The sequence below is a fragment of the Vanessa tameamea genome, chromosome 9 (genome assembly GCF_037043105.1).
Source record: "Vanessa tameamea isolate UH-Manoa-2023 chromosome 9, ilVanTame1 primary haplotype, whole genome shotgun sequence".
Lineage (NCBI taxonomy): Eukaryota > Metazoa > Arthropoda > Insecta > Lepidoptera > Nymphalidae > Vanessa > Vanessa tameamea.
In genome coordinates this window covers 8114576-8127187 of record NC_087317.1, presented here as the reverse complement: position 1 = coordinate 8127187, position 12612 = coordinate 8114576, and the positions used below count along the sequence as shown (strand labels likewise).

Sequence of the window (12612 nt, the reverse complement as noted above, 5' to 3'; positions counted from 1 at the left end):
GTTACTACAGTGAAAACCAAATCCAAATCGGTTAAGGCGCTTTTGATATTAGCGGTAACAAACGAACAGATAAACAGATAAACAGACTAAAAATCATATTTTTGTAATCTATTGCGTTAACCCGCAGTACTATTTTTTCTTCCATGCACAGATTTCGATCAGTTACGATTTTATTATATGTATAGATATAGTTTGTTAAACGTGTAACTACCGCTGGGTTTCTTTCGCCGGTTCTTCTCAGGTCCGAGGTGTTAAATTCCGAACCGGTGGTAGATTTTTGACTATCAATAAGCAAGTGTAAACACTTCTATATTGAATAAAGATTTTTGACTTTGACTTTGACTTTGACAGACGTATTGTCCGTGTTTTGGTGTATCTCATGTTAAATTTCTGTTTATTTTTTTTTTTTATTTTAGTATGCCTACATATTTTTCCTACCAGGTAGCATCAAGAAAATTTAAATTTTGGTGGTCTTTATATGGAATATATACAGTATATTCAGTATATTATCGAAAGAAATAGAAAAGCCTTTGTTCATCATTAATGCGATGCCAATTATAGGATGTAAAGCGTTATATGCTTGAATTTTAGTAATGACATTTTTTTTTAAATAAATAACTATTTGTTTTGTAATTAGAAAAGAATAACATAATAACATAATCCACATTTTCAAAGGGCTAAATAATTCAGATTCCTCATTAAAATATAGGTAAAATTTTAATGAAAATATGGATGTGTAAGTTTTCATTTTAACATGTGCTCAAGTAAGTTATAATTATACATAAACTCTGTATTTTAATTACTAAAAACTTGCCAAGTCATTAATTACAGTGAAATAGCGTATTATCAATGATTTACTCTAACGTCATCGTGCGATTTACGATCATCAAATAAATCTTTAATAATAAAACAAGTTAGATGCATTTATATCTTACAGGGCAAAGACTTCTTATCCAGAAGAAGACGCTTTTAGTTTATTCCGCCACACTGCTCTAATGTAGATCGGTAAATAAATATATTGTAGAATTTATCCCACGCTAGCACGAGACGAATTATGAAACATAAAAAAAAAAAATATCCTAATTTGTACCCGCAACCTTTGGTTAAGATTCACGTAGTATGTCCACTGGGACAGATCAATAATAATTATAAAATACTAACTTTACCAGTAGATATTTTTTTATATAATTCCTTTACCTAGTAGCTTTTAGTTTAATTACGCGTTTGTAATCAAGGCAAAGGCAATAGGATAGAAATAGATAGATAAATTAAGGTCTTTTATCTACAATTACATCGCACTGGTGTCCCGCAATTTAACAGCACACAAAACCTTGGCAGTCGTTAATTACGACAGCGTTGGATTTCTTGTTATTAAATAATCCAGCGATTGTCTGAAACTGTTCTCATTGATGCGATGTGTTACTGTTAATAAATACTTTTTGAATATTTAATTGACGTGTTTGAATATAGTTATTTGAGATTAAGTTTTTTTATAGTTAAAAAAAAATAACGTAATTAAAGAACAATAAAGCATATGTAATAGAATAAGTACGTTTACTGTATAATATTACGTTATTAATGTAAAGATTTACATATTATAATTAAAAATTTCTATTCCAATTAAACTCATTGTTATGAAATTTAACGAAACCTAAAGACACCAAAATAAATACACATTCTAGTATGTATATTAATATACATACATTATAAAGATTGGATGTTTCTTTGATTGAACGCGTTGATTATGTAATAACATTGACTGCCTCCTTGGTTTTGTTTTACTTATACATACATATAAATAATGCAATAGATCCCTAAGGTCCTACAGGACATGAATTAAGCACATAAGAATTCAATGGTGCTTGCCTGGTCTTGAACACGCAATCATCGGTTAAGAGGCAAGCGTTCTTACTACTGGGTCATCTCGGATTTTTAACTTCTTGGTAATGCAACTTTATTTTTATATGAGAGTTAAAATATTCTTGTATCTACAAAGTAATTAAGATATGTGACAATGAATTATTTGTCTCGTTAAAATGAAACGGAAAATTATTCGAATCAAATCAAATAGTTATCTGTCGAATACGTTACTCTTGGTATTTTACTTGAAATCAATAATCAATATGTTGACCCCGTTATTCGTTTCAGGGATCTCAACAAATATTTAAACTCTAATTCGTTTGAAATGTAATATTGCGACGAATTTTATTGACCTTCTTTATCGTATTTACTTTGAAAACATTTATATTTGACTTAGTTTATAATATATAATATGTAAATTTCAAATAACTTATTTTATTATGAAATTTGCGGCCAAATTTTGGTATAGATTTCAGTAGGATGTAAAATGAGTGCAATTACTACTGCACTAAAACATTGCTCTTTTTTTCTCCTTTACATAATATCTAACTTATCCATTAATACAGTGATCAAAGGCGGATATATAATGCATTAACTGCGTACACGCCGCAACAGTCACTCATTCGCTAATATTACAATTGTCATAGAACCTAAAACAGTCATAACTGTTACAAAATAAGATCATTGCGCAGGCCACAAACATTTAATAATAAAATTGTATAAATTTAAAGAGTTTTCCTTTTGTCGAAATATTTAAGACTTATATTCACTTGGTGGTAGGGTGGTCTGTGCAAGTTCGTCTAGGTAGGTACCACCCACTTATCAGATATTCTACCGCCAAATAGCAATACTTAGTATTGTTGTGTTCCGGTTTGATGGGTGCGTGAACCAGTGTAACTACAGGCACAAGGGACATAACATCTTAGTTCCCAAGGTTGGTGGCCCATTGGTGATGGTGGTGATATAGGAATGGTTAATATTTCTTACAGCAACATTGTCTATGGGCGGTGGTGACCAGTCACCATCAAGTGGCCCATTTGCTCGTCCGCCTACCGATATTATAAAATATATATATATATATATATATATTCAATTAAGCATAATATGTTATATCCGAATACGATAGTATCAAAAATAAAATCCTATGACTACATATATTGTTACGTATATGGTTATTGGAATTACTAGCACCATTTTACAGATATAAGTTGAATAGAAACGTCTAATCGATTTGATAGTCGCAGGTTTTCTTGAATATCAATGTTCTTGTTTACTCATAGTGAATACCTTGAGTTAAAATACTTAACAGAACTAATACAGATGCAAAACATATAAAAAATATAACATTTGAATAAAATTCATGTTCATCCTTTAGACAATTTTCTTCTAGAAGAGACTAAAACGATTGCTATTAATAGAACAAAATCTAAATTACAATGTGCATCAGGACGATAAATTTTATACTCATTAATTGAGTTTCCTACAATTTGAGAATACAGAATTGAATATTTGGTAGACTTAACAAATATGATGGACTTAATAAATATAAATTAAAATCTTGAGCATTTCATATTAAGCAAACATCAGAGATGAGAATCCTTTCTGCGAAGGTTTATTGATTAAGAACACCAAGAGTGTATGAACTATATCATATCATATATCATATCATATCATATACCAAGTATAATGCGACTTTAATTGTACGTGATAACTAAATTTATATTAAATGTTTGTATAATCAAATAAATGTAACTAAAATTTAATATATTAACAAACCGAAAAAAAAACTACAATAAAATTTTGATTATAAAATTGATAAAAAAATGCAATATAAAACATTTTGATAAGAAAAAAAATCAATGATAGCAATCTTAAATACTATTAATCAATTTATCCGCGCGATTATGGTCAAGTCTTGAATCAATGTAACCTTTATTGGGGTGAAAGGGACTCTTCAGGTGCTTGCATTCGGGCGCTTGTTGTGCTTAAGACGGGCCTGGAAAAATATATACAAAATATTCAGCGACATCTTCTATCTAATCTTTTTGTATATAAGTTATGTATATTAACCACTTTTTGATTTAATTATAAATAATTTTAGTTCAATTAATTTATCACAAAATATGAGCCCTTACAGATTAAGTATTTTCTATAAATAAAAATAGTACCGCCCAATTGCGACATAGATATAATATAAACTTGGCTTTGTAGATATTACACGATATTTCAATTAACAAATGAAAAAATCGCGGCTCGCGCGCTAATTTATATTTAGGATGAAAATATTGCTTTGATTGATATTTAGTTATAACATATATATTTTTTTAATTATTTTATTTATTAGAAACTAGCTGTTACCCGCGGCTTTGCTCGCGTAGAATATGAATATATTTATAAATTAACTTAAAATATTATGTTAATGTAAGACCCCTTTGTATACCACATTGGTGTGTATTTCACTTATAGGGTAGAATTTTCAGAAACGCTTAAATACGAATATACTCATTTTTTATCAGTAGTCCAAAAATAAAGTCACATGCTTCTAACTTCAAAAATGATGGTCTTCCAGACTATCCTATATACGAAATGTCAACCCGATTTCTCACCTTAGGCGTAAAATATCCAGAAATGCTTAAATGCCAATCAACTCATTTTTAATCGGTAGCCCGAAAATAAAATGTCATGCTTCTAACTTCAAAATGACGGACTTCCAGATGAACCTATATACGAAATGTCAACTCCTACTTTTTCCCTTTAGGCGTTAAATCAAGAAATGCTTAAATACGTCTCTAATCTACTCATTTTTAATCGGTATCCCAAAAATAATATTTCTAGCTTCTAACTTCAAAAATTACTGACTTGCATGCTAACCTATATAAAAAATGTCCTACCCCTATTAAACCCCTTAGAGGTAGAATATCTAGAATCACTTAAATACGTATATAATAATTTTTAATCAGTATCCCAAAAATAAAGTTTCATATTTTTAGCTTAAAAAATGACGACTTCCATAAAAACATTCAACCCTTATTTCACCACCTTAGTGGTAGAATATCAAAAAACACTTAAATACGTATCTACTCATCTTTGATCAGTATCCCAAAAATAAAGTTTTATGTTTATGTCTTAAAAATGACAGACTTCTATACTAACTTTCAACCCTTATATCACCCCCGTAGGGGTAGAATATGCAGAAACACTTAAATAAGTATCTACTCCTTTTTAATCAGTATCCCAAAATTAAAGTTTCATGTTTCTAACTTATAAAATTTCACACGAACGTTCAACCCCTATTTCACCCATTTAGGGGTAGAATATCCAAATTTCCCCCTGAGTGGGTGTCATGATATGTTAGTTTATAAGTGTACAGCCTAAAATATAAGTTTTATGCTTGTAATTCTAAAAATTCTAAACATGACAATACTTTCAACACCTTACAACCTTTCATCCCCCTTTTCAACCCTTTACAGCACTTTTTTCCAAATAAAAAGTAGCCTATGTCCTTTCTCAGGCTCTAGAATATTTGTGTATATTTATATATATATATAGTATGGAAGTATGGATTAGTATGGATTGTTATTTACCACCGCAAACGCTACGTTCCGCAATTTTTAAATCTGTAATATCTTCGAAAATATTCATTTAAATTATATGCTGTAAAGGGCCATATTGACTTATATTGAATGCTCAATTTATTTAAGGTACCTAATTGGATAAGGATTAATGCTATATTGCTTAAAATCGCTTCGAATAAGCCATTATTTCTCGTAAAAAGTAAACGATAAAAAAATGTTTATTGTGGGTTATCGTTAAGAGATAGACATATACCATCGCGGACTTTTTTGTAGACATTTTTGAGGTGTACAATTCTGTAGTACATTAATTTGATCTATCTAGTGGAGTTCAGCCAGCGTTTACAATGTAAGCGCAAAAAATGTATAAATTTACGACATCACATTAGAAACTTTTAAAATTACCAGTGTTACTTAACTATATTGTTTATGTATTATAAATAAAAACCTTTCTCTCGAATCACTCTATCTATTAAAAAAAACCGCATCAAAATCTATTGCGTAGTTTTAAAGATTTAAGCATACAAAGGGACATAGGGACAGAGAAAGCGACTTTATTTTATACTACGTAAAGATAGGAAACTAACGGATATACAAAATTTCTTAATACTAAAAATGTCGGAAGTCTTATTGATTTAACTTTGCATATCGCATATAACTCAGCACGCATAAAAATAAACTTAAACCATTGTATTCGCTAATTATTACAATAAAAATACTAGTCAAAAAATTGTTTAAAATGCACGATAATAATAATGATAAAAGAACGTAGGTGTGACTGACATAAAAAAAATATTAAAAATTACTTTTATTTAAAATAAACTAGTTGTAACTAATGATCTCAAATAAAATATTTTTAATTATATTTTTAATAATTGTTAATATGAATTAAAACGTTTTGATAAACGTTTTAATTGTTCCTCTATATATATTATGGTCAGAACGAAGAATATTAATATTCTTATCCCGTACATTTGGGTAAAGAATAAAAAACAAAAGCAAAACGTAACCTCGTTAAAATTAATGTAAAATATTTTCATTTTATTATTCGTAGCCATTGAAATGTAATTACTGTCGGCTCCAATTACTAAGTCTATGCTTATGATTTTTATTACTTATTTCACGTTAATATAACGACTAACAAACGTTTTTAATTATTTCATAAATAGAACACGAAATATAAAAAAAATTAGACACAGTTACAATGTGTACATGATCCACAGCTGAGATAAAAGTATCTAGATGTATTTTTTTCTTCTGATTTCGAATTGGTTGATACTCGTTACGTAGTATTTAGTCTCATATAAACATAAAAACCGAGTTGTCTATCTATCTCTGGTTAAGATAAAAGTATTATTTCTAATTTAAAAATATTGTATTATATTCATTTTTAATGTTGAGTGTTTTGAAAATAATTACCATTTACACCTTTGCATAACATAACATAAGAACGTATTATACATGTATGTATTATATATGTGTACATAACTGTTACCAGGTACCGACTGAAAAAAAAAACCCAAATTGGATTACTCTCTACGTTTTCTGTCAATTTTGTTGTCGTATTTTCATAACTCACTTTTATAAACGCAAAAGTATTTAATAAAAATTTAATTTCGTAGCGAAGCCTGTCTAAATTTAGATTTACAAAGGATATCCCTTAATATGATTTCTCTAACTCGTAAGAATTCACTGAGATTATAACTTACATCGGCAAAAAATAAATATTCATATTCATTAGTCGTTTCCGTTTCCCCTTACAATATCACATATAATATAACACGTAGAGAACAAAGATTAAATCACGAGGAAGTCATAAATTCGGAGTTTCGACGGTCACCAGGTCCCATGAGATAGCAATATGCCGTTTATATATCCCGCACGATATAGAGCATAATAATACGTAATTTTCTTCGATGTCTGTGGAAACTTAGCTTTTCGAGCAAATGTCGTAGTTCAGTAAATAATATATCGGGAATATTATTTAGATATATTACCGTGATTTCAGTTTTTCAATTCTGAACATTGTACCTATTACAATATCGTGGTTTTTTTTTTTCTTTTTATTTAATTAATTATGAAAATTTTACGGCCTAAAATATTATACCCCGTTGGTTTAATGTCTAATAAAACTGCAGGTGTAGATCACTAATTTCGAATTCCGAATAGGCTAGAAATAGCCTCTAAAAGTTACAATTTATAATTTTTAAAATATTTTAATCTTGCTCTTGATATCTCTTCCCGTCTCGATGTGCTGAAACACCGAATTATTGGAATGAGATTAATGAGATTGAACCTGTGCTTGCGCAAATAACTGTCCTTGTGCATCACAGATCATCTGCACACTTTTTTAGCCACTTTGATTGACCGCCATGGCATAAACTCGGTCAAATGTCGATTAAAATTTCTTATCAAACACTACTATGCATATTTAGTGTTAATATGCATATTTATATAATATTCATAACGTATTTGAAAATGGATACGGGTTTCTTGTCAAAGGAAAACTTTCCGTATTTTAATAAATATTATTCATACTCTTATGATACCATTAATGTGATAACATTATTTATTCATTGTATGCATTACATTTGAATAATCTTAGTGACATAAAGAAACTCTTTTATATATTTACATTAATATTTCTTTTGTTTGAAAGCGAGCCAATTTATTTTATATACGATAATAGAGATTATATTAATTTAATTAATTTATTTAAAAAGTTATACCGTATGATTTTCAGTGAAAAGGAGGGAAGGGATGTGGGGCGGCGGCGCGCAATGCGTGCATGCTTCGCTCCCGCGTGGAGCCCGCGCGCAGCCAGCTCCTACGCTCAGCGGTGCCATCGCTAGCCGCCGCCCTCCCAGGTACAGACACCTACTGACATTTTATGATTTAAAAATATAAATTGATGGTATATGAAAATACAAATATCTTCTGACAAAACTTTCGTCAAAGATAAATAAAAAAATATTTATTCAAATAGAATTTTATAAATTTCCATTTGCATTGTATTGTCCATTATGAAACGTACCTGCAAAACAATTTAGTGATTAGTATTTTTCTGATACCTTCTAAAAATAATTATAAAAATAAGTATTATCAATAGTATTAAGATGACACAATACAATTAATCCAATAAACGAAGTACTTTCGAATTAGTCGAGCCAAGAATTATATATTTGATACTAGAATAGATCGGAATATTTCAGGTTTACGATAATTTAGTGTTTATTGTAATTATTCCAGACCCACGCCTCCATCGCCGACGCTAGTAGCACAGATAGACTCATCGGTAGCTTGTCTATGGCTACTGACTCCTCTGTCTGCTGGGACCGCAGTCATTGCTATCATCGTAGCAGTAACGACAAATAACTGGCTACACACACAAGAAAACATGCTGAATCCAGCTTTTAATGGCACAGGCAAACACGAGCTCGTTGCGAAACACACAGTCTCTGGACTTTGGCGTATTTGTCATACAGATCGTGAGTTTCATTTTATTGTATATAACGATATAAATTAAATTAAGCATTTATTTATTATATATAAATTATTATTGTAACCATGGCATATATTGCTGTTCATATTCCATTTGGTGTCTTGCGATTTTATCTCACAAAATTGAGTAAAATAAATAAAAACATGGTTTTTTGTTCTATTATTTCATATTGTTATATTAGTTCTGTTATTAAAATACTAAATTTTAGTAGTACCAAGTATATAATATGCAAATCACGTTCACATTAGGGAGTAGCGCGCTATAACAGAGTGTCATGCAATTAATTGCCGACTCTGCAGTCGATATGAGTCACTTTTACCCCCAAGGCGCGCCAATAGATATTTCACGTTAAAAAGTTTTATAGTTTATAAATTAAATAGTATTTGAACAAGAAATAGATAACTCGATGGTTGTCTATAGACGCTGGTACCATAACATGTAAATGGTAGAGTTATCGATGAGTTCATCGGGCTCGCAAAAAATTCTGCCACTGGATAAGGGTAGTTAAAGCAATAGTTTTTTCGTATACTATTGAATATTATTATTGTACATTAGGTCAACTGTTGCAATGAAAACCAGCACACATCGGTAACATATCAAGATTAAGTTAGAATTTTTGTCTGACGTCATGTACATATGTATATGTGGATATTAAATTTTATTTTTGAGATATAGTAGAAACATTAAATAAATGAAATTGTATAAGTTGACAATGGCAGGCGTGACTTCCGGCCGTGACTTGCCCACAATACGTACGTTTCCCCACTAGGGAACCCCATTGTCCTGTCCACGGGCGGCCCCATGCATTACATTCATACGTGCTATGATGTTTCCGTTGCTGTCACGGCATTTGTTACTGGTCCGTATTCTTTACATAAGTTTATTTAGCTATTTAGAAACATCTAGAAATATTATTATTAGATAGTTATAAATATGCCGTAAGCTTTACTATACGACCAAATTGATATATGCTTCAGGGTTAAAGCCGTCCTTAAAAAAGTTATCGGTTTTTTCCGTTGAAAAATTCTCAGCAACAGCTCGGAGTCTGGAAATTGGCAGTGTTTAAACTTCCGTGCCTTTGCTCGTATGTTTCATAAAATGAGTTCCGTCAGAACGTTTAAGAGTTATTGTGTAGCAAACGTATTTATTTAAGTAAGATCTAAGAAACATAATAGTTCGAAATCTATTAAATTATTTTTTAAAGAAAAGAGTTTATACTACTATAAAATTATTTAATCATCTCACAAGAATGTTTAAATGTGTTTTTTTTTTAATTTCAGCTGGCAGCACAGAATTTCGATGTCTGGATATTCCATACTTCCCATTATCTCAATATGCACCGGATTTGAGTGACTCGACTAACGCAATACCATGTAAGTCTAGAATAATATAATTGATTCAATCGTATTATATGACTATAAATAATCTAACATCCCATAATAAAATGTGGTCTTCTATTTAAAGGATGTTTTTCTTTTTTTTAAACATAATAATTAAAATGAAATGAATTAAAATTAAGAACTGGCAAGTATTGTTCTTAAGATGCGTCCTATAACATACTAATGAATTTTAAATACCCAGGAATCCATCCGTCTAAAATATTTTATTAATCCGTATAAAAAAAAATTTTTTTTTGCTCTTAATTTATACGGTTTTTTCTTACCTCTATTTCGATTTTTAATACAATAAGTGAATTAGTTCTCATGACGTAACATATAAATTTACGACATAAAGAATTATTATCTGTAATTTTAAGCTTATATGCGAATTATCGTCTTTACATTATAACATGATACACAGAAAATCCGGCGATTTTTGAAAAAATGCCTGAATTTATATTAAACTTGATACAGAACATTTTTTTAAGAATGCCAGTTTACCTTATGATAACTTTAGGTAATAACTGTTATGATTCCTAAAACATTGTTGATTAAAATGTAAACTATATTTCATTTTGAGCAACAATAAAAAAATACGTTAAATCAAAATTTACAAAGAAAATATACATAAAGAAACAATAAGTACAATGTTTTGTATGAAAATATTTCTAAAAGACTTACATTATAATTATGAATATTTCTAATCAATTAAAAATATTTATAAGACGCCTGAGGAAATTAAGCAGAGAGGAATTATTCTCATTTCACCTCATTAGCTAGAGAGCATTAAGTATAGGAGATTAATAGAGGGCATTACTGTTTTTGACGTCTTATAATATTCTATAACCACTATATATATAATAACAAATTCATTTTACGAATTCGGTTATATTTATAGCGTTGTCATTATATAAACATTTTTAGTCTACCGTTGATGGTTAAAGAGATATCTTAATAACCATCAACGGACACAGAAATCGAGGTCGACTGTTTCTAGTTAAGTTCTAAGCCCTATGAAATATCCAAAATTCTGCCTTTTTAGTTCATTTGTATTTCCAAATGTATATAATAACTGGAATATCAGTACATATAACACCATGAAATTGTAAAAATCTTTAGATTATAATCTATCTATACATACATACATACATTCACCCAAATGATATATAGATACATAAAAATCATGAACAAAGTGCATATAGAGATATATTAAAGATATTCTTAGAATTTACGTAATTTTTATTTGAAATATTATTCGCTTTCAGACGTAGTAACTCGGTCTGCAGTACCCTTATTACTGGCAGTTTTTACACAGGCAGTGGGAGGATTGTGTTGCGTGCTCGGACATTGCGTAAAAGGGAGAAGACTTTGTACATTTATCGCTGGCGTCCTTTTTATTATATCTGGTGAGTCGAATGAAGGATACAAGCATTTATCTTTTTTTCCAAAATACATTTATGGATGTCCCTCGAGATTTGAGATGAATTACTTGTGTCTTATGTGTAAACTGTTGCTACTTTACAATGTTTAGGATTAGGATCAACATTTCTAATTACAATTCAGATATAAAAATGAAATAAATCACGATTACTTTATAATTTATTAAGAACTAGCTGTTACCCGCGGCTTTGCTCACGTAGAATATGAATATATTTATAAATTAACTTAAAATATTATGTTAATGTAAGACCCCTTTGTATACCACATTGGTGTGTATTTCACTTATAGGGTAGAATTTTCAGAAACGCTTAAATACGTATATACTCATTTTTTATCAGTAGTCCAAAAATAAAGTCACATGCTTCTAACTTCAAAAATGACGGTCTTCCAGACTATCCTATATACGAAATGTCAACCCGATTTCTCACCTTAGGCGTAAAATATCCAGAAACGCTTAAATGCCGATCAACTCATTTTTAATCGGTAGCCCAAAAATAAAATGTCATGCTTCTAACTTCAAAAAGACGGACTTCCAGACTAACCTGTATACGAAATGTCTACACCTATTTTTCCCTTCAGGCGTAAAATATCAAGAACGCTTAAATAAGTATCTACTCATTTTTAATCAGTAGCCCGAAAATAAAGTTTCCTGCTTCTAACTTCAAAAATAACGGTCTTCCAAACTATCCTATATTAAAACTGTCAACCCTTATTAAACCCTTTATAGGTTGAATATGCAGAAACGCTTAAATGTTTTTGTACTTATTTTTAATCAGTATCCTAAAAATAAAGTATTATGTTTCCAACTTAAAAATGACAGATTTCCATACAAACGTTCAACCTCTATTTCACCCCTTTA

The 12612-nt window shown here is 29.9% G+C and overlaps 1 protein-coding gene across 2 annotated transcripts in view; it reads left to right on the top strand.

Annotated features, from left to right (window-relative positions):
* The window catches only part of Stg1 (stargazin-like protein), an 83526-nt gene that overhangs the window by 68625 nt on the left and 2289 nt on the right, over positions 1–12612 (top strand). For both annotated transcript variants that reach the window (XM_026632610.2, XM_026632611.2), the window contains exons 2-5: positions 8176–8299; positions 8682–8920; positions 10215–10307; positions 11579–11719. In XM_026632610.2, the coding sequence (XP_026488395.1) occupies positions 8176–8299; positions 8682–8920; positions 10215–10307; positions 11579–11719 (597 nt within the window). The remainder of the gene's footprint in view (positions 1–8175; positions 8300–8681; positions 8921–10214; positions 10308–11578; positions 11720–12612) is intronic.